This window comes from Streptopelia decaocto (genome assembly GCF_964273445.1).
Source record: "Streptopelia decaocto genome assembly, chromosome: Z".
In the NCBI taxonomy this organism is placed as follows: Eukaryota; Metazoa; Chordata; class Aves; order Columbiformes; family Columbidae; genus Streptopelia; species Streptopelia decaocto.
The window spans coordinates 69394222-69419898 of NC_138657.1; the positions used below are offsets into that span (position 1 = coordinate 69394222).

Consider the following 25677-nt stretch of genomic DNA (forward strand, 5'->3'; position numbering starts at 1 on the left):
GCCAAAGGTAGGGTGCTGGTGAAGGAAGATGAATTCAGGTATAAACGTTGATGTTAAACATTCAAAGTAGTCTAGATTTATCTTACTAGAGCAGTACCGAAGTTTTTTCTGGCCACCGCCTTGGCACTTCTGTGCTTCTCTCCTGAGAAACTGGAGCAATACGGCGTTCGGCCATGCAGGAGCATTTCCCTGATCCATGAGCAACGTGATGATGCTTCATTTAGTTGCTTTTGTTCTTGCTTTCTTCTCTCAATCCCATTGCCGCACACATTCAGAGAGGGTAATGGCAGAGGGGAGGCTCCAGAGCATCTGCTCCCTGCGTGCGCTATGCCAGAAGGCAGTCAGCAGAAGGTGTCACACGTGGAAGCTGGTCCTAAGCAGGATGCAATCTGTTTAAGCTAGTTTTGTTCCCGGATTGAAGTTTGTTTTCCTGAACTGGTTATAAAACTTGTCACAGTTGTGAAGCTTAACTAGACCAGTGACATGCCTGGAGTGTAAGCCTAGCAATATTTACAAATCCAGAAGGGTGACATCAGATAAACAAGGGTATTAATGATACAAATCTCAACTTTGATAACCCAGTGCATCTGCCACTGCAGAGACTTCCTGGGCAGGAAAGTGAGTGGTTTGAAATCTGTGGTCCCATTTGAAGGCAGCCTGTTGGGAAGAGTGAGTCACGGCGGGGGAATGCAGGGAATGTCAGGAGCACAGTGAAACAGCAGCAGGCTGGCTCTGCAGCGCAGCGCTGGGAGGAACCTGCCCCTCCGCTCCCCTGGGTACCTCAGGGAAGCACGAGCACCCTCATCTGCTGCTGGGAGTCCAGACTGCTGTAGTTTACAGCAGCTGGTATATTTCTGTGAAGACAGCAGGTTTTAGCTGTAAAATCCAACAACCGGAGCTAGTGCCAGGTGTGCGGGAACACGCTGCACGTGCCAGTGCTTGGGAAGTATTTGCAAACTGGCAAATTCCTTCAGGTTTCTACTGTCTCCCTCTGGATTATGTTTAAATGGTCACTACAGTCAGCTTTGCAATATTGTTATATCACAGGCAGATTCCTGGTCCAAGAACTCCACATCTGTGTTCTTGGTGGGAAGAACAGATGAGACAAGAGACTCTTCGTATCACCATGCAGTGTTACCAAGAGGACAAATAGGAAAACAGTTCTGGTCATTAGCCCTGTAGAAAAGGAGCTGAAATGTCATCTCAGAACCTCTGCTTAAGTAGTCTAGTCAGGGTAGGAGAACATTACTTCCAGTAATTATTCACTACTCGTGAAGTAATGCATGGGGCAGAGTGTTGTGTTCTGTGGCTTCAGAGTCTTCCCAGAAGTGACGTCGGAAAGTAAGGCTGGGCTACGGGTTATAAGGTATCACAGGTGATGTCTACGGAACATGAAAAAATGTAAATTTTCTTACATCTGCACTTGTATTGCTTCTGCAGTGTTCTTTTCACTTAAAAAAAAAAAAAAAAGTGCCTTTGGTAATAAATCTGAAGGATTTCCTGAAGCATTTTTGCTTGTTAAGATATCTGTTGTGCAAGTTAAACTCAAGCCTAGGGATACTGTTTATGTAAGTATGAGTCCTTGCTTTCCAATACGATGAGCACACTGAAAGCCCTGCTGCCTGGTAGACTAATTACCCTGCTGGATTTCTGCAGAATTTTAGAGACAGAGAGAGACTGGATGTTAGACTTCAATGAAAAGGAGAAATCTTGTTAGCTACTGGCACTAGTTAGAAGATCTGACTGTATTTGTTCCCAGAGTACTTTTGCTCCCAGTCAAATCCTCTGAAGAGCTGGAAACAGTCTTTAATTGAAAGGATTTTTCTGCAGCTCCAAAACACGTCAAAGTATACTTGCAGATCTTTAAAATAACACCAGTTACAGGAAAATATTTGTGCTGAAGAGAAACAGCTTTTCCACTGACCATGTTGCTGGGCCTTTTTGGTGTGCAGTGTGGATCCCATCAGGAGAGGAGCTTAAAGACTCTCCTTATGGTATTCCTGGGGTTCGGACCCATGACCCCAATGGTCATGTCAGATTTCAGACCACTTGCTTTTACAAAAGATAAAAAATGCACAAAGAAGGCCCTAAATGATGGCATATAAAATGGTTTTGTCCTCTCCTTTGTGTTGCACACATAGCAGCAGAGAATCCTTTTCTTTCTCAGACTCAAGAGCACCCCTGTTTATTTTTTTTCTTCCCCACTTTCCCTTGAATTGCTTCCATTATGAGAGCAATTGCTGCCTTTTCTTTTTATAGGCTGTTCTACTAACAGTTTATTCAGTTCATTAGCACAATTGCTGCTTTTTGGGTTCCTGCTTTCCAAAGAAATTATCTCATCCCTCTGCAGATGTCTGTAACGTAAATCATCAGAACAAGGCCGGCTATACCCCCATCATGCTTGCTGCGCTTGCAGCTGTGGAAGCAGAAAAGGACATGAGGATAGTGGAGGAACTGTTCAGCTGTGGGGACGTGAACGCTAAAGCCAGCCAGGTCAGTCACGGTTCATGAAACACCATTCCTACTCCTGTGGCTTTTTACCTTTCCTTCCACGCTGCCATCCCCGCTCCATCGGTTCAGCTTTTGCACTTATTCACTCTCACCCTCTGCGGTCTGTGATGTTTGTGCTTATGTTTTTGATTGCCGTATACAAAAGAGCTGTGTAAGAACAGTTGAGCCTCAGGTCTGGATCTCTTCTAAAAATAAATATATTATATGAGAGAATCATTACTGAATTTTAGGAGTCATTTACAAATTCTGCAATGTTTAGCTCCTTCCAAAGAACTCCAGATGTCTGGAGATAGATCCACTATCTTACTTCAATGTAGTAAATAGCTGTGTGCATGTAGGGTATATTATACATAAAAGGTGTTTAAATTATGGTAAGCAGAGCCTTGAGTGCTGTATAAAATAATAACAATTTTTGTTTTCCCCCTAGAAGAAGCACAGTGCCAAAAAATAAGTGTGCATGCTTTGTCACTGATTGTCTGCATGGTTTTCCTCTTCTTTCCGTGCAGGCTGGTCAGACCGCACTGATGCTAGCTGTGAGTCATGGGCGGATAGACATGGTGAAAGCTTTACTGGCCTGTGGTGCAGACGTCAATATCCAGGATGACGAAGGCTCTACAGCTCTGATGTGTGCTAGTGAGCACGGACACGTAGAGATTGTCAAACTTCTGCTGGCTCAGCCTGGGTGTAATGGCACCCTCGAGGACAATGTGAGTTGCATTTCCTGACAGTGTTTCATCAGACCGTTTCTCCACTCTGGAATGTTTTTCTAATTCAGTTTTTTTGGTGCAGTGGAGATCTGCTGAAATCTGCTTACGTGACTCACAGCACCACAGTACCAATGCATGAATCCTCTGCGTAATGGTAGCAAGTGCTGTGATTATTCAGCTAGTGTCTCTGCTCTTCTAACAGACTTACCCAGTAACTATTTTTGTGGTTAGCGGTAGATGTAGGTTTAGCCTGGCAGGCAGCTAAAAACCACACATAGCCATTTGCTTACTCCCCCCACCCCAGCAAAATGGGCGAGAATCATAAAAAAGGGTTAAACCTCATGGGTTAAGATAAAGACAGTTTAATAGGACAGGAAGGGAGTAATAGTAATAGGAAAAAGAAAAGAAAGAAAATAAAAGAAGAAAAGGAAAAGGAAAGGAAAAGGGAAGGAAAAGGAAAAGGAAAGGAAAAGAAGAAAAGAAGAAGGAAAAGAAAAAGAAAAGCAAGTGATACACAATGCAATTGCTCACCACCCATTGACTGATACCCAGCCAATGCCTGAGCAGTGATCACCGCTCCCCGGCCAACTCCCCAGGTTTACAGACTGAGCATGACATTACATGGTATGCAATAACCATTTGGCCAGTCTGGGTCAGCTGTCCTGGCTTTGCCCCCCTCCCAGCTTCTTGTGCACCTGCACCTTCTGGCTCAAAAGTCTCTGACTTGGTATAAACATTGCTCAGCAACAACAAAAACATCAGTGTATTATCAACATTCTTCTAATACTAAACCCAAAACACATCACTATACCAGCTACTAGGAATAAAGTTAACTCTGTCCCAGCTGAAACCAGTGGCAGTGGCCAGAATCACAGAATGTTAGGGATTGGAAGGGACCTCAAAAGATCATGGAGTCCAGTCCCCCTGCCGGAGCAGGAACACCCAGATGAGGTTACACAGGAATTTGTCCAGGCGGGTTTTGAATGTCTCCAGAGGAGGAAACTCCACAACCCCCCTGGGCAGCCTCTTCCAGTGTTCTGTCACTCTCACTGTGAAGTTTCTTCTCATATTTAAGTGGAACCTGACATGTTTCAGCTTGCACCCATTGCCCCTTGTCTTATCATTGGTTGTCACCGAGAAGAGCCTGGCTCCATCCTCCTGACACTCACCCTTTACATATTTATAAACATTAATGAGGTCACCCCTCAGTCTCCTCTTCTCCAAGCTAAAGAGACCCAGCTCCCTTAGCCTTTCCTCATACGGGAGATGCTCCACTCCCTTCATCATCTTTGTTGCCCTGCGCTGGACTCTCTCCAGCAGTTCTCAGTCCTTCTTGAACCGAGGGACCCAGAACTAGACACAACATTCCAGATGCAGTCTCACCAGAAGAGATAAACCATTTGCTAGCTCATGGTAAAATGTCTTCCTTTCTCACATTCCTTCCCTCTTTCCCAGGAGTCTTACAGTTTTCAGTTAGGACCTTATCTGGTGACTTCATGACCTTCCTGTGTTGATTTCTGTGTCTGTGGCAAACACCTACAGTTCTCTTCACAGAATGTTCACACAGTATCTACACCATGACTTACAGGTTTGGTTTTGGTCATGAAGCTACATTGTCCTAACAATAAACAAATACAGGCTTGACAGTACCAAATGGGACACTTGCATATTTCTTGTTTGCAAAGATCATTGGAGCCTACACTGTCAGCAGACAATTGGATCTCCAGACTGCTCAAGCTTGAAAATGTTGACTTCACTGTTTTCTTGCCAGTACTGTGTTCTCATTAACAACATCAGCTCTTGGGTTATGTTTCCGTTCTTCCTATTGCTTTCACCCACTGAGCACTGAAGTGGAGCCTGGGCCTGGGATTTGGGAGGGCAATGGGTGGTTATTTGTTGAAGCTGTTGCAGAGAGGCAGAGACATAATTTCTGTTCATTGACTTCACCTGCTGCAGAACTCAGCTCAGCTGCCCAGTGTTGGGGGTTGTACCCACATGATGCACCAATTTCAGGAAGGGAAGGAAACAAGGAAGGCATAGTTGGGGACGTGGCAGCATCGTACAACTGTGACCCTCTGACACCTCAGGGGTTCACATCACAGGTTGTCTGACATCTGCTTCTTCCTGGACCAAACATGGTCTATAGGGAAACCAGCAGGTCAATATATTATCCTTTAGGCAAAAGTAGTCTTTGCTTCTAGCAGCCTCAACAACTATGGTTTCTGAAAGCAGTATCTTCTGAAAAACAAAGACAGTTTTTGACCAGAAAAGTCCATTTGTTTGCAGTAAGACTTGCATCAAGGAGCATTTGGAATTATGAACGCAACTGCTCTTAGTGGGAGCCATAACACAACAATTATCATTATAATACAGCAGTTATAATGATATTTGATTAGCATTTATCCCTCCCCTATCTTCTCTTCCACTCCTCACTGACATTGTCGTTTCTCTCAGACCAATCTTCTGAAATCACTGGTCTTACACAGCACTACATGTAACGTTATAGTGATAATGGCATGCTCATTCTTCCTCAGCAATAATCGAGACTGCTCATTGAGCGAAATTATGAGGCCTCTGACAATTGGACTGCCTCATAAAACAGCAGTGCAAGGCCTATTGTCACTTAATTATAATAAAAGAAATTAAACAAGACTCTAAATTAACCCAGCTGTTGGGGCTTTTAAGAGGTCTGTTAATGCACACAAGTACAAATTCTGTTATTTCTTCTTTTCTCCTCTCAGGATGGCAGCACAGCACTTTCAATAGCCCTGGAAGCTGGACATAAGGACATAGCAGTTCTTCTTTATGCGCATGTCAACTTTTCCAAAACCCAGTCACCGGTTAGTACGCAGCCTCCTGCAGTTTACGTTTTAACTTGCTGCTCTTCAACATAGTAGTAAAACATAAACAACAAATTACACAACCACACTCAGCAGCTGTACCACCATACAGCGTATGAATTTTCAGGTTTATTCACAGGATAATTTTTATGCTGGTAAGTGAAGTGTACATTTTTAAATACCGGTTGTCTGCAGAAGGCTGGACCCTGGCTGATGGATACCTCCTCCCTTTTATCTGGGGGTGAAGACAGCACACTAGCAAGGTTCACTGACTGGCTATTGTGCAGAGGTGCTGTTCCATTACTGTGATGCTGATTATTGACCTGGTCACCAAAATGCAGCTGTTTCTAGAGTTACAGCTGTCCTAAGTGTTACGGCAAATATCCACCTGCTCTGAGAGCCTCAACTCACTGTCCTGATAAACTGCTGCTAAACATTTCGCTGTCTAAACAACACGCACTCACAGTTAGCAGATTGTGTGATAGCTGGCACTGTTCTTCCTAAAATGAAAAAAAAAAATTAATCTGTGCAATTAGAGGCAAGGAATTGAGCAGGGTGCTTGTGAGCGCTGTGTTCTTATTCGGCTGGCTGGAATAATTTCCCTTTGATTAATTGTTCTTTCCTCTTTTCTAGGGCACTCCTAGGCTTAGCAGAAAGACATCTCCTGGTCCCACCCACAGAGCCACGTTTGAGTAGTAGTGCATGAATATCTGTAAAAATCCCTATGCCATCTTTAAGCTGCTAAATGTTACTGTTTTACTGAGACAGATACTGAATGTAATTGTCTTGTGCCTGAACTCACCAGCAAAGTGAAAGCAGAGATCTAGTGCTAAAGATAGAAAACTGTAAACTTGAAGCGAGCGTATAGTTAAGTAGTGCTCAGCTGAGAACCTTAGCCAGAACTGTTCTTTTGCTCACCTGCTTGTCTTTATGTACACTGGCATACATCCTGTTTTTCTTTGCTATAGATTATCCTTTCCTATGTTATGCAGCCTAAGACTTCTAAAGCTATCCATGCAGGGGTCTCCCAGTGACTTGTTTTAATCATTCTAAAACATATTTATATTTACTGTGCCTAGACTTTATCACAGTAATGTTTTAATAAATTTCATTCCAATGTGATTTTCGTGTTTTTAATTACTTTGAAATTCAGAAGTTGCAGTTGCTTATATAGTCAGCTTCGTGGATCTTGAGCTGGTGGGTGAGTGGGTAGATGTTGGGGATAGAGCCTCTCGTCAGGTCTGAAGTTCACTAAATAAGTTGTTGCTAATTGGGGATAATGTGTAACTTTTTATATGAAAGATACTAGTATCTATAAAATTAACTCGCACAGTATTTTCAACATTTTATATTCCTTAATAATTAAAAACTACATGAAGAATTACATGTCCTGTTACCATATTTTTATTAACTGCATCAGTCTATAAGCTCCATACGTGTTTATTGGAGAGTAAAATTAGATACCAGCTGTATATTCCCCTTGAGTGGAACTGAGCGTAGTTCTCGGTGCATATTTATGGAGTGCTATTACCTTGTCACATTCACTTTAGTCATGTGTATTGAAATGTTTGAAGTGCCTTAGACTCTTGCCATATTTTCAGAATAAAATTTCATTATGCTGTTTTACTTCTCTCCTGTTTTACGTGTGATTTGTCGTCATCCAAATATGCAGAGGCAAAACAGGATGGATTGGAAAGACGAGGCAGGGAAGACTGGGTAACTCAACCCTTGGGGGTTGCTGATACAAACAGCATCAGTGCCCAAACTAGATTTTTCCTGCTGACTGGCCGAGTAAAAAGCTTTGCCTGAGATGATCTGCCTTCACTGGTCTTGCACTTGCTGTGAAGGCTGTTGGTGAGAGAAGTGGCCTCTCTCTTGGCGATGTGCAGCATCATGGAGAGGCATCAAAGGGTGTTCCAGCAGTTTGACCTAGCCCTCTGCCAAGTAATTACCGACTGAAATGAAAGTCTTTGAGCTTTATCTTCCAAACAGTCCTGGAAGCTTAGTGAAGGGGATGCTTTTTAAAAGCACCAGAGCAGTTTATACACTAGGGCATCCATATCCTTGTCAGTTCAGACCTACTTGAGGAGGCAGAGAGTGCTTTCCTTCAAGGGACCTATACGCTTCTGTTCCTCTGTGTCTCTCCTCACTCACTCCTTAAGTTCCTATATAGTCCCTTTGGAACAGGGACCCACTGAAGCCATCTTCATTTCACTTGGCCTACATGGGCTCGGTGTTTTGGACTGAATGAAGTTTCTGTGAGCTCTCTCAGAGCTGGTTTGGTCCATCTCCACAGATACTGCAGTCTTTCTGCTGAGGGGCACATATCTTAACATAGCTGTCCCAAAAAAGGCCCCCTCCACTTTGAGGTCAGTCCATTTTTGCTATTGCCCCCCTCTGGCCAATTTTCTTCCCACTTTTCACTTAGCATCTAACACTGGATGCTGTCTCACCTAGGTCCCACCTGCCAATTACAGAAGTATGTCACCGGTTAGCCAAAATACTGTGAAAATAAGGTCTTCCCTCTGACACCAGACTGACGGCAAGTGGCAGCAGCAGCAGCTGTAAAAGATTAAACAGAAGAAAACGCTGCTGGCTTTGCTGGCCGCGCTGGGTCAGAGGTGGTGGGTGCAGGCTGTCCTGTGCAGCAAGGAGCTGAGCTGTGCCCCACACCTGCCCCCACGCCATGTCCTGAGACCTGGTCACACGCAGCACAGGACACCAGCACAGGCTTCCCAATAAATCCCTCATTCACTTAGGGGCTGGGTGGGTTTCTCATTCCACAGCATTAGTACAAGTTGGATCTCTCTGCCTTGGGCTTGGCAAGAGTGGCTTTTGTTTAATTTCCAGATCTGTTGATCTGCCACTTCTTGCAACAGTTCGAACAACTGTCTGGAAAGCAAAGTCAAGATAATCTGCCCTTGTCTTTATGAGTTTAAAACACACATGGTGCTGGAGATAAACAAATCAAGCTGATGAAGTGGAGAAAAAGGGTAACTGCTTTAATCTTTCTCTAGAACTTGCTCAAATTTTACAGAAAATCCAGTTCACTTATTTGTACATACTTGCCTGTATCTAATGGATTACATTCTTGTCTAGAGGAGAGACATTATATTGCTGGTACAGAATTTGGATGAGGGACAGGTTTCTACTTTCAGTTTTACCAATAATATAATCTTTATTTAGCACTGGTTTGATCCAAAACAGTCTAACCATGCTTTCTTAAGGAAGTTAGTAATCATACCTTTAACTCTGGGAGTTGGACTTGATGACCCTTATGGGTCTCTGTTGCTGCACTCCTACCTTGCTACTGTGCTGCATTTGCAGACATGCACATTCGTACATACTGTAGCCTGAAGCTAAAAAAAAAACTGAAATGCCTGTGAATTTAGTTTTTCAGAGCAGGGGGCCCTGACATTTATTTTCTGGGTTGGCACAGGTCCCTGTCTCTCCCTCCAGAAATCAATGGGAGTCCTAGGCACACAGCTATTGTAGGAGAATTGTAAAAACCTGGTCCGGTGGTTTGAGTGACTAGTGGCACAGGGAGAGTCACCAAATGTATTTTAATACATTTTTTTTTAACCTGGAAAAAAGCATAGGAAGAGGAATGTGGAAATAAACACTCTTTTTTTGTTGTTTGTTTTTTACCCCTGTAGAGAATTAGTGTATCAGGAACCAAAATATTGTGGGTTAATTTTTTTTTTTGTGATTCTATTGCTTCTAATGGCCTTGACTGCCATAAGTCTGGGGAGGAACATGACCCTTCCAACAGCATGCAAGAGTCAGGTTATGCAACTCGGAGTTCCTGGATTTATTTAGATGCCATTTTCCTGGTAAGAGAAATGGCTGACCCAGAATTGGCCACCTAGAGGTTTAGAAAAACGTTAGATGAAGCTGTGGGCTCTGCATTTCTGTGCAATGTTCAGTTTCTTCCCAAAAGCTCTTTGCCTTGGTGTAAAATGCCTTGTAAAGCAAAGTGCCCAGTTTCAGCTGCGGGGTGAAGCAGACTATTGTGGTGTGCCATGTCAGGAAGATTGCCAAAAGCAACCAAAACTTTCGATGTGTTGGTGGAAATGGGGGGAAAATACCAAATAAAGGGATTGTTTTAATGAAGTAATTGAATATCATTTTTGGCCTAAGATCCTATTAGGGAAGACTTAATGGATTGAGCAGTAAAAAAAAAAAAAAAAAAATTACCTCCCTTAGCTTCCCTTAGCATTTGTTTCTCTTGGATGGCCCTCCTGTCTCCAAGAGGTTGACACCTGAAGCACTTCACACTGTGAAGTCAGGCCCTTCCCTGGGAAATAGTTCAGAGGTTCCCAAAAGTGTTTGTATCCTGATGCCTTCTGCCAGCAAGTTTAATTCTACCTGCTAATGCTGGATAGAATTTATCACAGGTGCTGGGATTAAGGGGTTTACCGTGCGTATCAGCTCTTAACAGAACTCCCGCCAACACTCTCCCCAGCGTTTCTCAGTTCAGATCAGATGATGATTGACTCAGTATATTCAAGCACGATGTTGTCATCACCTTTGAACTCTGTCAATGAATATATAAAAGCTCTGGCACTTTTTCAAGACTGTAAAATACGTCACTGTCTTTTTCCAGTAATACTGTCACACATCAAGTGAACCTGCCACTTAAAATCACCCTAAGAGATAGAAGATGATGGTTACTGGTATGAACTTTTAAAATTATGGAAATTAGCCAACACAATATTGATCTAAATGCAATGGCTGAAGAAGACATTTTTGGAAGATGTACTTTCAGAGGTTTTATCTTCTTGATGCAGATGGAAGAACTCAAGTTATTCTAGAAATAGCTTTCATGTCTGTTTCTCCTCGTGTCTCATACTTTTGGCTGAGAAGTCTGGCTGCCCTGGGTCCAGTTCAGCCATGGTGTGAATAATGCAAGCCTTGGCGCTGATCCCTGATGCACAGGACTGGCTCTGTTTGCTGGGATGGAAGCGGCCCAAAGGATATAGAGGTCCTCCTGCCTTTGAAAGGCAGCAGCAGAGCTGGCTGAAACAGCACTCACGCTCCCACCGCACTGCGAGCAGCTCTCTGCAGTGCGCTCTGCGTCTGCACATGGGCCTGGAAACTTCACCCCTTCCTGCTCTTCTGTCTGCGCCCAGGTCCATCAACCAAGAGCTTAACTACAAGCATTTCCTCATCAAAAATAGACGCTTTCAGATGATCAGTTCATGTGGGATGCTTGGGCCTGCCTCTGAGAGCCTGATGGAGGACAAGGGACAGAGGTAGGAGATCAGGAAACAATACTGGAAGACATACAAGGAGGATTTTGCATTAAACACTCTTAAAAATGGCCACAATGAGATTAGAGGAAATGGGTGCCCAGATTCAGGTTTGGTTCAGATTTTAGTTGGGAACTGTGGAAGTATTAGCCTTCACTACTCACAGCCTAATGTGATGCCTAGGGAAGTCAGTTTAAAAATTCCTGCCTGTTTTACTTCACGTTGGCTGTTGAGTCTCTGTACATGCATATGCTGAACAGAAATGCCTGTCTGGAGCTGAGCTACCTGGTTGCTGTCTTCTTCCATCAGTTGCTCCACTTTCTGTTTGGTTGGTATGACATCATCCAGCCTATCAGCACCTCATCTCTTCTCAACAAGTACCACTGGACATCAAAGTGCTCCAGAACTTCATGCTACCTGCAGGAATATTTGGGAACCTTTCTCTAAGATACTATGAAGGAAATATAACTTTTCTTTTTTTTCCCCAAAGATGAGTTTAACCACTTCTTAAAGTTGTTTGTAAAATAGCACATCTGTTTTCCTGCCAGGTTTTTAGGCAATGGGAGCAAAGCAGGTGAGTAAATCTTGCTGGAAGTAGTATAGCCTTACAGCTGTATACACACATTGGTCAATATATCAGACAGTTCTTTATTATATGTCATTAAATAATTCAGTGCCTCCAAACCCCTGTTTTAAGTGTTCTGCTTCCTTAATGATATGCACTTTCAGCTTTCCTGCTAAAATAAAAAGATAAGCATGTTTCCTCACACCCACACACGCACCCCATGTGTGATCCCCGAAGAGATCTCAGGAATGAGAAGATCACCAGGAGAAACAGTCAGCAGCAGAAAAGACAAATTGCCTTTTAAATAATTCTTGCTATACAAAACTGCCCTCCAAAGTCCTCTACATTTGAGGCATATACTCTGAAGCACAGTATCATTAAATACATTCAGCCATGAATAGCAAAAGTCAATCTCCATGTTGTCTAAACACCAATACAGCCATTTGCAGGAATATTATTTAGATAACATAAGGGCTAATGTTTTCTCAAAAACAGTGCACGTGCTTCTTGTATGACCTCTAATTGCTGATCTGAATGGAAGTAGCAAAGAGATATTTCTAGGAGATGCACTGTTAATTTTTTTCTTCAGCTTTTCACATACTGGCTTTAGCCACTGCTGCAGGAGTAGCCCTTGCTGTGTTCTCCCTGAGAGCTCTGGCCAGCTGCAGGGCTGAAAAGGCAGCTCATGCTCCCCCAGGAACGCTGTCCTGCCTCACTGAGACACATTAACTTCACTGAGATGAAGACAGACCAGTTTGTTGCATGCCATGGTGAAGAGGCAGATTAATAAAGATCCTTCTCCACTTCCTGGCCATGATATCACACTTTCGAGACATGAAAAGCCACCTGCTGTCTCTGGCACTTGTCCCACAGCGCCCCTGCATTGCTCTAGGGCATTTTCTGGGGCCAGAAGAGCAACTTTTCTCCAGGCTCAGGGGTGAGTGGGACTTGGAGACAGCCAGTTACAAGTCCTTGGTACTGGGGAGGTGTGAGCAGGCAGGGGCTGGTCCAGGAAATGCTCCCCCCTCACCAGGTACTCAATCTTGCAAATTTATCATGAGAATTTTCCAGTCCAACCACACACATCTGCTCAGAGGCCCTTTATTGTGGTGGTTTAATCTGCATCACTAGCTTAGCAGGAGGAGCAAGAAGCAAGTTAATGGCTTCTGCAGCGGATGCTGATTTGGGAGGAGTGTGAGCAGAACAGCTGTACAAAGAGATTGAGAGAGATTAAAAACACAGGTTGATAATAAAATGAGATTTGGTTTAGGAAAATCAGACTGAAACAACTGAGGAAAAATAATGTAAGTTTGTGGGAGTGAGAAAAAGCTAAGTATCTGTAATGCTGAAAGAACCTGCCAGAGAGTGAATTAAACAAGAGCTGGCAGTGCAATAAGAGCAAAAATGGACCAGAATTGGCAGCATGATAAGACCCATGCATTTTTTGTGTCCGTTTCAGACGAGCAGGGAAGCACCTGACCCTGGAAGACAGAAGCACCTGACCCTGGAAGACAGAATGCAACTTGACACCATTCATGTTCAGTGTGTCCCCAAGGAAACAGCTCTAAAGGCTGCCACCATCAACCCCACAAACTGCAGCTGTTAACAAGTTGGAAGCTGAAAATAGGGGAGAAGTTTAAAGGGGATACTTTTGTTTTGCTAAGAGGCAAACCCTGTAAATAAGGAATTTAAAACATCCCACAGTATGTGACTGCTAAAATAGTAAGTCACACTGATGATTAGCAAAGGGGCAGTAAAGCAAAGAGATACAGCTGAAAGGGAGAAAGCTCTTCCAGTTAGTTCTGCAAAAAATGGGGTTTAGCTCTTGGGAAGCCTGGGTGAGTTTTCAAATGAATATGAGCTTGTCACCATCTCTTTGTATCACAAGGTAATTGTCTATTCTGGCCTTTGTACAACAGCTCATATTTGGTCAGAATTGGATCAGCAATTGGAAAAAAAGGAGAATGGGTAAGTATGTGTGTGAGTTTCTGAAAATTTCTACAGATGATAGACTGTAAATCCTTCATTTAAGCTGTGTGAACAAAATGATCCAGCGCCTTCCTGTTCTGCTGCGCCGGCCCGCTGGAGAGCCCAGCTGCGCCCAGCGGCCATGGCTGTGCTCCCACCACGGGAGCATGGGGACCTCTGCAGACGGGACAAACCCAGCACCGCAAGCCTGCCGGGGAAAATAACCGGCCTCTGACAGAGCGGTTAGTTACTGCGTTTTGTTGGGGTTTGGTTTGGGTTTTCTGAGTTTTTTGAGGGTTTTTTGGTGTTTTTCTTTTTTTTTTTTTTTAGCATTCTGGTATTGTTTCAGTCATTTCCTTCTTTTAATTACCCCCTTTCAACTGCTGACATTTCAGGGCCTGCATGTACAAGCCAAGCATATGCAAGTCTTGGTCTTAGAGAATTATGTTCCCTAGCTAAAATAACATTGAATTAGTAGCCCGTATTCTTCCTAAGTTTTGTTCTTGTATGGAGGCCCAGCAATATTTTCCTGAGATGTGAGGTCAGGAGATGGAAAAATGCTGTGTCCTGTGACCTAGCATTGCCTTCGGAAGAAGTATCAAGCATCACAAAACAACTGCTGACAGAAATGTAAGCTCCATAGACAGAAAAAGGAGCCTCGCCGTGTAACCCTGTGCTAAACTGCAAAACCCCTAGAGCTCTTCTACCTAGTCAGCATGGAAGAAGTTTAGGAGCCTGACATTACCTACTAGGAAATCTCTGGGGGTGGTATTTATGGCTTGCGAGAGGCTCGTCTAGCAAAGAGCAAGAGGTATTAGGATGACTACCCAGGCTCTGAGATCTACCTCTCCTCCAGGAATTGAAGTTTCCTTCAAATTACAAGATGATTGTCTTGAGGATGCTAACAAAATCACTGGCTGTGCAGCCTGTTTCAGGAGACATGTTTCTGGTGCCCAGGTGCGTCTTTTCCAGCTAAAGTGTGACAAACACACAAACACGTCATGTCCTGCTCCTGACCAGCAGCCAGATCAAAAGAGACACTTGCCCTGAGTTGCAGCAGCTGAGGATCAAGACAAACTCTCTTCCAACTGCAGAAAGGTTTGTGTATTATTTTCTTCAAGCCTGAAAGAAAGAGGTTCTTCAAAGGCAGGGCCAAACCTGGAAAACAGGCTGTCATCTACCATGGGTCTGTCCAGCAGAACCCACAGTCTGCTGCTGGCGCACATCATTACCAAGGGACAGGAAAAACATTTGGGATGGACATGCTGCTCCAACACAGAAATACTTGAGCTGAGGGCCTAGCTATCCCGAAGACTTTCACCTGAAATATAACACAGATGGCCTGAAAGTACCTGAAATAGCTGATTGCCTTCCACAGGCAGCAAACCTGATGCTTCTCTGTGCTCGAGCAGGGCTGAGCATGTCAGTCTCAACGTTAAACAAAACCACAGCACAATGATGCTTATGTTACCACCCTGAACTGCCACGTCTTCTCTTGGAGGGGCGTGTGGAGCAAAGGTGGAGGCTGCATGTGGAAAGTTAGCCTTGGCTTTAAATGAAGCTTTGGGGAAGGCATGAGTTCCAATTTGCAAGGAAATGCGCAACATTTTTGTCCTTGCCTCCTGTACTTCTCTCCAGCATTCCTGATTGTGAGTAACCTATTGAGTCCCTTATAGTGAGGTTGCCTTTCCTGCTGGCTTTGATAACATAAAAAAAGACAACGCAGAGTGTGAAAGTCACATCTCCCTACCAGAAAGAGGGTTGTATTATCCAGCATTCTGAGGCCAGGGCACTCCTAAATTCCAGAGCTGGAACTAGCACTGTCTTGCTCTACCACCTTTACCTTCACCGGTCCACTAATAAACTACAATTAACAGTGCAATCTCATATGACTTGGTCTGGGACATCAGCTATTTTTAATGTCTTTCATGAGTGGTCTCGTGGTTAACATCAAGAAGTTAATACTGGTGATAGCAATGACTTTAGAGACCTTTTTTGAATAGGAAGAAGAGGCAAGTACAAGATATTCATTGTATAGTAACAACACTGCCAAGCTCTCTAACAGCTCCTATTCTAACAAAGGGGATGTAATGATGTGACCATGTGAGTAGATATTTTTTTTTAAGGGGGCGTGTGTGTAATTTTCATTCCCAAAGTTTGCTTGAAAAAATGATAGGAGGGATCTCACTGGAGCACATAAGAATGAATAGCTACTGAAAGTTGCTTAAGGCATGTGTTCTTCACCCAGTGGACCAGAGCATCACCAGGCTGATGGGCCATCGGGTAAGTGAGCATCCAGGTGGGTATCATTCAGCTAGTAGAACACAGTGCATCCTGCAGAGAGGAGTTATGGTCTATTGTGCTAACAGATCCTTGGGCAATTCTAGAGATGCACCCTGCTTACCTTCAGGTGCCTAATGAACAGTCTTCTAAGACATAATTATTGTGAATTCACAGAAGTTGCCTTCCAGTAGTGAAAAGGCAATCTCTATGCCTTAGTTTGTTAAAAATAGGTAAGAGAAAATAATAGCTTAAACAACCATGCAGGAAAGCTACTCTTTGTTCTCAACCTTACTGTGTGTTATCTGTTACCATTTCAAACTCTGAGGGTACTTATAAATGTTTTACTCAGGCAATGTGAATATTTGCATGTACCAAGCTGGGGTGGCCAACTGGGGCTCAGAACACCTTTGTTCTGGCATCTGCAAGAGATACTGTTTGTGTAGGGATGAAAGAAAATTAAGATGTCTGACTAATTAGTTTCCACACAATGTTCCCACCACCTGACAAGGTATCTCCATGTCTAGACAAAGCCAGCCTAATTACAATTAATAGCTTGACAGCTGAACTCATTTGTAACAATGTGTCATCTTCTTTAGCACCTTCTAGCCAATAAAATTGGAGAATCTCAGTTACTCCTAATTAGCCAATGCCTTTCCAAGATGCACAGAGATCATTAACCCCAACACAACTGACTGGCGTGCGAGTGACAGAAGAAAACTACCTAAGGAAGCCAGCTAAGTGCTCTGAATATCTCCGTGGTGCTAAGCAAAGCCTATCCTGAGAGCTGTATGTCTACTGGGACCCAAATCTCCCAGGTTGTTCCTCTGAAGTGGATTCCCATGGTGGAGGAGGGATGAGCCCATGAGCCCTTGAAGATGAGGAGACCCAGCACGCTGTCTGCAGCATTTGGGGACCACCTCTGAACTGCCTGATTGCTCTGGGGGCGCCGGGGGTAGATGGGGGAGGCGGCAGGCAAAGAGATCCAGGCTGACAGGGAAGAAGAAACCCTCTCTCTCCCTGCCTAGATGTGAAAGGTCAGCGGCACACATAAAGTCATTTCACAGCATGGCTGATTAAGTAACAGTCATTTGACTTTGATTAAAACACTTGGAAGAGCTCAGCTGTGGCTGGAGGCAATTCTGACTCCCCCGCCCCCCTTGCCCTGCACCTCCTCAGTGGATTTGAAAGCCTTCATGTGGGAAGGGGGAAAAAATGAGGGAAAAGCAGTACAAAACTTTGCTCTTAGACATGTGTGCTATACTGACTGATTTTAATAGGAAGTCCCATAGAATGAAATGTGATCCCCTGGGAGCAGAATATTATGTGTAAAAGATACTTCGTATTTATTTAGGCTTAAAGAAAAAAGAAGACAATACATTCAGAAGGAGCTGTTAGAAGAGTATTTTTTCTTCTGTCAAGCACTGGAATTAGGAGCAACAAAAAGTAATGCACAAATAATTAAGTAAACTGGCCAGACAACAAATCAACACAGCAAGCACTGGCCCTTCAGATACCTCAGTTGAAAATGCCCCTCACTATCACAGAATTCCAGCAGTTTTGGGTTACTGAAGATCAAGAACATAAAATAATAAACACTTGCACAATTCAAAATAAATTGTAGGTAATAAAGCAAGTGCTTTATAATTTGAAATGATCTATTTGTTCCTTTAAATGCCAATGGGCTTGCTCAATGAAGTGGGAATTTAACTGTATCCATTAAAAGATAAAAGACCATAAATAAAAAAGTAGCAATTAATTGTGTTGCCTATTTTTAAGAGGCTGGAGCTTAGTTTGTCACACTCTGGCAGTCTATCAAACTCAGCTCCATTACAGACGTCTTAAGCTGAATTGATGATGATATTCAAAACTAAGGGCATTCTCTGCAGTAGTTCTACCCTGATGAAAGAGCTTGAATGTATAGATGGCTTATGTGATTCTATCATTCTTACAGTGTGAATTACAAATGTTCAAAATGTCAGCTTAATGAGTCATGCAGGAGTCTTCAATGTTCTAAGTCACTGGATCCAATTAATTTTTAAGTGTGCCTAAAATGAACAATGAAGACTGAGAAGAAGCAATCCAGTGGTTTCCCCAGACTCACTTTTTTACTTCTATAAGTCGGACCTAATAATGCTTCCAAATAGCTATCCAAGTCAATTATTAGCAATGATTGAAATTTCCAAGGAGCTGACAGTGTATTCTCTTCAGCCTTTAAATCTGCAGTGAAATTATTCTGACTTGCACAAAAAATGAGGAAATGGAAAATGTAGATGTTTGTAAAAAATATTTTTTTCTTTTTTTTACCCCTGTCACTAGTAAAAACTAGTCACATCAGGGACAAGACAAACAAATGCATTTTTAAAATATCTACATTCTATTAGCTTCATTATGCTTGAATACTGCTTTAGTTTTGTACTGTACTTGGGACAATAGAGTGAATTTTGTTTCCAGTGACTCACATTTTTATTGAGCACTGTGGGCCAATGTCATCAACTGGACTCACAACTATGAAGAAGAGCCATCCGTTGCTACAGGCAGGTTTTTCTTTATTTTTACATAAATAATTTTTACCATAACCCTGACATTTGGACCATTAAACTCTAGATCCTGAGTAGTGTGTATCTTGCTAACACGTTTGCTCGGGTAAGAATCTCTGCTGACTTTTCTCAGCTGTAGCTCATCTGAAGTTTCTGATGTGGTGGCTGCCTTTCCACATGTCAGGAGGACACCAGCAAGCAGAGTGTGAATGAAACTCAAACTTCAAGAGTCATTAAGGTGGGGGACCTGCTGTGGCAGGCCTGTTCTCTAATTTGGGATACAGCTGATGCTGTTCCCTGTCCCTTGCCAACACACATTCTTGCACCCTTCGGAGAAGGGTCTCCTGGATGGGTTTCATACCTTATCTTCCCTATGGGTCTGGATTTGCACCAAGAGAAGTGAAACCCCTCCTCAGGGACTCCCCTAGGTCTCACAGAGGAAACGCAGCAAATAGCCAAGTGGTGGCCATGCTAAAAACTGCTTCAGTTGTTCACTCAGGGAACATGAACTCCTGAGACCAAGACAGCAAACGAAAAAGGAGTTTAAGGACAAAAGGACCAAGTACCACATTGGAGCACCCTACACCTAAAGGCCACATGCCCTAGAAATATTTTTTTGAGCAAGGAAGAATTAAATACTTTAAGTCTTATGACTGAAAGATTCAGCTTGATTGACTTATAGCAAAAGTCACCAGTGACCTATCCAATTTCATTTATCTTGAGTGATGCTGCTGGGGCCAACACTCTTTTATAGTACCTCAGAGAAGTATCTGAGAGGCACCTCTAGGGATGATTTTAAACTCTTGTAAATACTGGGCAATTCAAGGGAAGGTTTGTGTTTGGATCTGCCTGTCTTAAGAAGAAACCTTGACCTTTTGTTGTGTTGCAGGTGGTTCTACAGGCATAACCTGAAAACAGAAAATGTCAAAACATGAATACAGAAGACAACCTCCCCCAAAAAAGCTATATGCTGCCAGAAGGTGTCAATAAAAGTATCTGCCTGGAACAAAAAACTTTGCCTGTGGGGTTGCATTTTAAGAGCCAAAGGACAACACTTCAGCTTTCCTGTAAGTTAAAGGAGGTTTAAATAAGGAATGAATGAAAGAAAGAGAACAGCACAAGTACACAAGTGAAAGAGAAAAAAAATGCATGGCTTATTTATGCCACCTACTGGATTTTTCCCGAAATATCATTTCAATTGGTTTAGTTGTCATGACCATCTGTCACTCTGGCAAATACTTAAGTTTGCATGGGAGGCTACTCACACAAGTAGACCAGCTGATATCAAGCCAATGACTCATGAGGAGATGAAATGTGAGGACTAACACAGCTCCAGGACTGGAGATGGGGGTAGCTGTACACCTGTTCATTCTACTAACACAATGGCTGTAGGGCAGCCAAGATGCTAAACACTGCAGGCAAGCACTCAAGTCCAGCACTGAGGAGTTTCCCAGATCCCATCAGTAACTCAAGGGAACGTGCTCGCACCATTTCTCTCCTTTGGTTGACCCCTTCTGGCTGTCTTTGATATTTCATTCCAAATGTCCAGAGTGTTTATGGTCACAATGCTTTCAAACAATGAGGACTGTCAGGGGAAAAACCCTTCTGGCTGGATGCACTGACAGCAAAAAGACCCATATTAAACAGAATCAGACCTACCCACTAACAGAAAAACAACAGAAAAAAACCCACTAACCAGCCCCTCCAACCAACCAAAAAAAAAACAACAAACCCACAAAAAAAACCCCAAATAAACACCAAAAACACCCACAAAACCAAAACCAAACACACAAACAAACAAAACCATCAAACCAAACAAACACAAAGAAACCCACCATATTAAATAGAATCAGATTTAGCAGATATCGAAGATGGACTTACTCAATGCTCTCAACTCTGCTGACCTCTGCGAAACTAAAGGTCTTCACTTACTATGCCACGGTGCCAGAATCATGTCCTCTTCTAATTTGTGACCTCTCTACAGAGATGCTCAGTCATGCCAAGTGTGGTGGGGACATGGCTTGTTCACATCTGTACTTCAAAATTATGATCTTATGAGCAAATAAAACATTTTTGCAATGTTCAAAGGATCAGCAAAGGCGTGCATTGGCAAAGGACAGATTGTCACTAGCAGATGACATTTTGTACTTTAAAGACTTATGCAAAAAAAACTAAAATGAAAGGATATCTGTCAGCTACTTAGGGAAAAAAAAAAAAAAAAGACAAAAGGTAATTTGATTATTTTTTCTTTTTGACCAGAAACATTCATTAGCATTATTTCCAAAGGTGCCAGCAAACTGCAGTAATGTTTAGTCACTGACATCACTGGATTTAAATCAGAGATGCCCAGACTTACATTAAATGAATGACCATGATTTCCAGAAGACTTGCAGTGAGATTGCTCTGATTTGTGTTAGAACCACTGGCAGTTTATAACCATCTCCTATTCCTTCATGACTCCAACAGATATCAAATCCAGTATTGTGTTGTCATTCTCACCAAATACCTGTTAAAAAATTTGAGACAAACATTACACACTGAAACCATACTCAAGGTGCGGCTTGAGCTAGCAAAACCAAAGCAATTAATCATTAAAGGATCAACCATGTACTTGTATTCATCAGGCAGCTAGGTATTTTGGTGGTATTCATCCGGAATACAAAATACTAGACAGGTACTAACAACATTAATATTTCGTTCCTCACAAATAGGTTCAGTAACATTATGGATAATACAGACCTGTGCAGTTAGCCTGAAAAGCAGTAGAAAACACTAATTATGTGAAAGACAGCTGAATTAAATTTCTTCTTGGAACTGTTGCATTTTCTGCATCTTGTGATTCATCTCTGAGCTTGGCTGTCCCACTTAGTTCCCAGTGAAATGTCATATATAAGCAGCTGGTGACTGCTATTATCTCTCCTTTGCCTGTCTTTGTCTGCTTTATGCATTGTGCTTCTCTTTTTTCACTCCTTCCAGTTTTTCTCTTGCTCCTTCTGTCATTGTTGATGTACTTTTTTTCTCCTACCTTTTCATACCTCAGTTTGTTGTTGTTTTGCCTTTCTTGTTCTTTTGATTTAGCCTCCTCTCATCTCCTTTTTTAATTTGCATTGTCAATTGACTTCAAGACAATTCGCATTCGAGCACCTGAAAACATACCTGCAGTGTGTTCAACCGTGCACAGAACTTCACAAAGTGGATTTTCACTTTCAAGGTCACGTCTAGACAGCAGCTTTGGAGCTTGATCAATGCCCCTATGAGCTGAGAAGTTCTCAACTGATTCTGTTCAGGGTGGAATTTCACATTTCAATATATGAGGCTAAGCACGCCTGTATGTGTTGTTCATCTCCTTAAACATTAGTGATATACACCATTAGGTGTATAGGCAAATCATATTTTTGTTCCACTGAACATTGTATTAATTTGCTCCTCTTTTGCAGGAAAATGGGCAGTTACTGACATCAGAAACGTCAATCCCAGCAAAGTGATGCAAGGGAAAAGTTTAAGTTTCCATGAGTTGAGTGCTTGTCACACCTTCGCTTCAAGCCCACCCAGCTTCTGCTGATGCCTCGCTTGAGGACCACCTGACTGCAGGAGACTGGGTCTTAACAGGAGTGTTTTAATGTGGTCTTTCCAGAGGATGGAAAGTGCCATAAATGTCTCCTACATTGTACCATGAAGGAAAATGTTAGTTAAATGTAATTTAGTGAAAGCTAATGGAAAGCATCAAGCAGCAAGGATCTGCAGCTTTCTTCAGGCTGGGATGAGCACTGATTGTTTCAAGCAGAGAGGCTCAGTCTGAGCAGAATTAGCTGGGAGATAGCTGATCTCGAAGAGAGAGAAGCTTTCCTTGGCTTCTTCTACTTCTAGCAGAAATAAATTTCTACCTACTGTAACTTATTACCATCTGATATGCTGAGTCATGAAGCTGGGGTTATAGAAATCTTTATGCAATCTTTATAAATCAGCCTCACATAATCTCAGGCGCTTTCTGCTTCATCTCTGTTGAGTCCCTCATTTGACAGTTGTCATTCATCTTAGATTGAGATGTAATTTAATAGTTTCATTTCAGCATGAAGATAGCGTCATCTAAAGTCGAGCCTGGAAAGATTTAAAGGTGTAACAGAGGAAATATTAATACTGTAAATAATATCTGTAGGGCTGCATGGGTCTATAAATCACCTAGTGCCAAGTTGGAAGGGGAGCCTATGTCAAAAAGAAAATCAAAAGCATCTTCTCCTGTGATCATCCGCAGAGTATGCCGGCTCCAGCCACCTACACCCGCTCCAGAGGTGCTGGTTACGGAGCTGTGGCCGCAGCTGCACTGCCGGTATGTGTTGGGTTCACTTCCCACACAGATGTTGATCTATGTCCATATCCATTTAGGGTTATGAGTGTAAGGTAACCTGCAAACAGGGCACATAATGCAGCAAGCAGCCAAAAGCCTCACAAAGGAGAGCACCTGAGCTGCTGCAAACTCGAGTGTTTTATTTGGGGGTCACACCTCTACCTGGGCCAGGCCATGTTGGTCGCCTAACCAAACCTGGCTTACCCAACCCAGAGCAACACAGGGCTTAATGATGGCCTCCCCACCCCCCGCCTTGCTCCCGCAGACCGCGGCCGGCGGCCTCGCCATCAGCGCGGCCTGCGCAGGGCCCTGCCCCGGCGGGAAGGGCAGAGCAGCCGCAGGGCTGCGGGGCGGCCGCCGAGCCGCCTCCGACCGCGGCGAGGGGCGCGTTGCCGTGCGGGGCCTGCGGGCAGCGCGGCCGAGCCGAGCCACGCTGGCCCCTCCAGCACGAAGCCGGCGTTTGGCGCTGCCCCAGCCCAGCACCCACCGCCCCGCCGGGCACCCGACGGCCGTCCGCCTGGCCGGGCGGGAGCCGCCTCTCCCCAGCGTGCTACTGCCGCGGGCCGGGCTGGGCGGGAGGGAGGAGGGGGGCGGCAGGGGTGGCCGCTCCCCACCCCTGGTGCCTGCCCCGCGGGGGAGAGCGGGCTGCATGGCCGCTCGGGCCGGCCGGGGGGGCCGCGGCGGGAGGGGCGACGCCCGCGTGCCACCGCCCGCCAAAACGCGCAGGGTGGCGGGACGGGGCAGGGCAGAGCCGCGCCGACCCCTCGCCCGGCTGCCCCCAGCCCGCCGCGATGCCCAGTGACTCCCCGGCCTTCAGCAAGCCCTCGGACGCCGCGGGGCCGGGGGACAAGGCGGGAGGCTTCGGGAAGGCGGCGGCCCACATGGCGGCCGCCCCGGCGGACGGGGTCGCCGCCGGCGCGGCGGGGAAGAAGCCGCCGCGTCTGCCCAAGTGTGCCCGCTGCCGCAACCACGGCTACTCCTCGCCGCTGAAGGGGCACAAGCGGTTCTGCATGTGGCGGGACTGCCAGTGCAAGAAGTGCAGCCTGATCGCCGAGCGGCAGCGGGTGATGGCAGCGCAGGTGAGCCCCGCGGGGCGGCCCCCGCCAGCCGCCGCCGCCTCGGCGGGCTCTGCCCGGGGAGGGTGGGCTGTCGTGCCGGCGTTCTGCCGGCGGTGGGGTCGTGCCTCCTCGTCCCGAGGGGTCCGGTGCCCGCAGGAGCCAGGCGGCCGGTGCCGCGGGGTGCGGTGCGCTGGGACAGTGCGGTGCGCTGGGACAGCGCGGCCGCGGGGGAGCCGCGTCCCGGGATGCACTTAGGCCACCGCCCTAACTGGCGAAGCTTTTCTCTAGTTCTCCCGTATGTTAATTTTTTTTTTTTTTTTGCATAAAAGTAGGAGATGACCTGACAGCGTGTAGGATTTAAGACCCGGTGAGGTAGCAGCGGCAGCCGTGAGCGCTTGGCTGCTCCCGTCCGAACACGCGTCCCCGTCAGAAAACCGGCAAAGTCCCAGGGCGCGGATCTGTTTTAAAACCTTCAGAGAGGAGGGCTTGTAGTTAGCGTCAAACTGACGATTTTCAGCTTGCTTTAAAATAGATAATGAATAATTTAGCCAATTAATTGGTTAGCGAGAATATTTCCCACTGGCGGTGTCATATTCGGTATATCTGCTTTTCCTGATGCTAGATGGCTTTAGCTGAGCGCCTTTCTAAAAAGACTTTTCTTGTAACGGCGTTCCTGATTTTACATAGAGCGGCTCTATAGACAGCTCCGTAGTTGGGTCATCGTAAATCTAAACGAAGATTCAATAGAATTCGCTAAGAAACCGAACTGCGTCCAGTTCTGTGTAACTTTTTCCGGTAGGTAGTACCGCTGAAGTCACAACTCTTTGGCAATGCAAATGGCAGCTGTATTAGTCCTTTTGATCTTTATCTTGAACACTTCATTAAGAGGAGTCCTGTTAGCAGGAGGACATTAACAGGAGGACTGTTAGGGCTACAAGCGTGACTGACCTCTGTGAATCGAGTTCCACGTTCTCGTTCGTGCAAACAGTCCATTGCAGACAAATTAATTGTAAGGCGTTAGGGCTACCGGTGCAGGAAAAGGCAGGGGTATCAGAGTCACCGACCGGGTTTGCAGCTATAGTGCTTTCAGAGCTTTGTGGTCGTGCATGAAGTGAATGTCCGCTTGACAGATTTTTAAAAACCTTAGCACCCCTGGATTAAATCCTTCCCTACTTTTTAATTTAATTATTCAGTGCAGGTATATGAAACGTCCTTTGAACCTACTGGGAGCTTTTGTTCATTTAAATAATTCCTCCTTGCCGGTGGCGTGGTAGTCCAGAAATTGGTATTATACCCAAGTAACATGCACCTTCTCTGCATGGTGTGAATCACTGAATAATAAATGTAGATCCCTTTGCTGTCTGCCTCGGGGGAGGGAGCACGAAATAGGGTGTTGCCCGAGCAAGTGTCCCCTTCTGCACAGACTCTTGTCGTGCTGCCCAGCAGCTTCTGTTAGGAGGTGAATGCCTCCTGCTAGCAGGTACTGGCAGTGACCCTCCTGGGGGTTTTCTCTTCCCAGCCTGGTGTTTGAAAGTGGCTTTGAAAGCCTCCCTAATGGAACCTTATCTGTGTAGGAGTAACACATTGAAAATCTGACTTTCCCTCTCTTGA

The 25677-nt window shown here is 44.6% G+C and overlaps 2 protein-coding genes across 5 annotated transcripts in view; both read left to right on the top strand.

Annotated features, from left to right (window-relative positions):
* Nucleotides 1–7688, top strand: part of KANK1 (KN motif and ankyrin repeat domains 1) — a 37216-nt gene extending 29528 nt beyond the window's left edge. For all 4 annotated transcript variants that reach the window (XM_082075578.1, XM_082075575.1, XM_082075577.1 and 1 more), the window contains 4 exons: nucleotides 2351–2493; nucleotides 3018–3218; nucleotides 5960–6058; nucleotides 6692–7688. In XM_082075578.1, the coding sequence (XP_081931704.1) occupies nucleotides 2351–2493; nucleotides 3018–3218; nucleotides 5960–6058; nucleotides 6692–6754 (506 nt within the window). In that variant the 3' untranslated portion in view covers nucleotides 6755–7688. The remainder of the gene's footprint in view (nucleotides 1–2350; nucleotides 2494–3017; nucleotides 3219–5959; nucleotides 6059–6691) is intronic.
* A 16111-nt stretch (nucleotides 7689–23799) lies between these two features.
* DMRT1 (doublesex and mab-3 related transcription factor 1) overlaps nucleotides 23800–25677 on the top strand; it is a gene marked incomplete at both ends in the record, with an annotated part of 60907 nt that continues 59029 nt past the window's right edge. Inside the window, one exon of the mRNA XM_082074074.1 lies at nucleotides 23800–24087. Within this exon, the coding sequence (XP_081930200.1) occupies nucleotides 23800–24087 (288 nt within the window). The remainder of the gene's footprint in view (nucleotides 24088–25677) is intronic.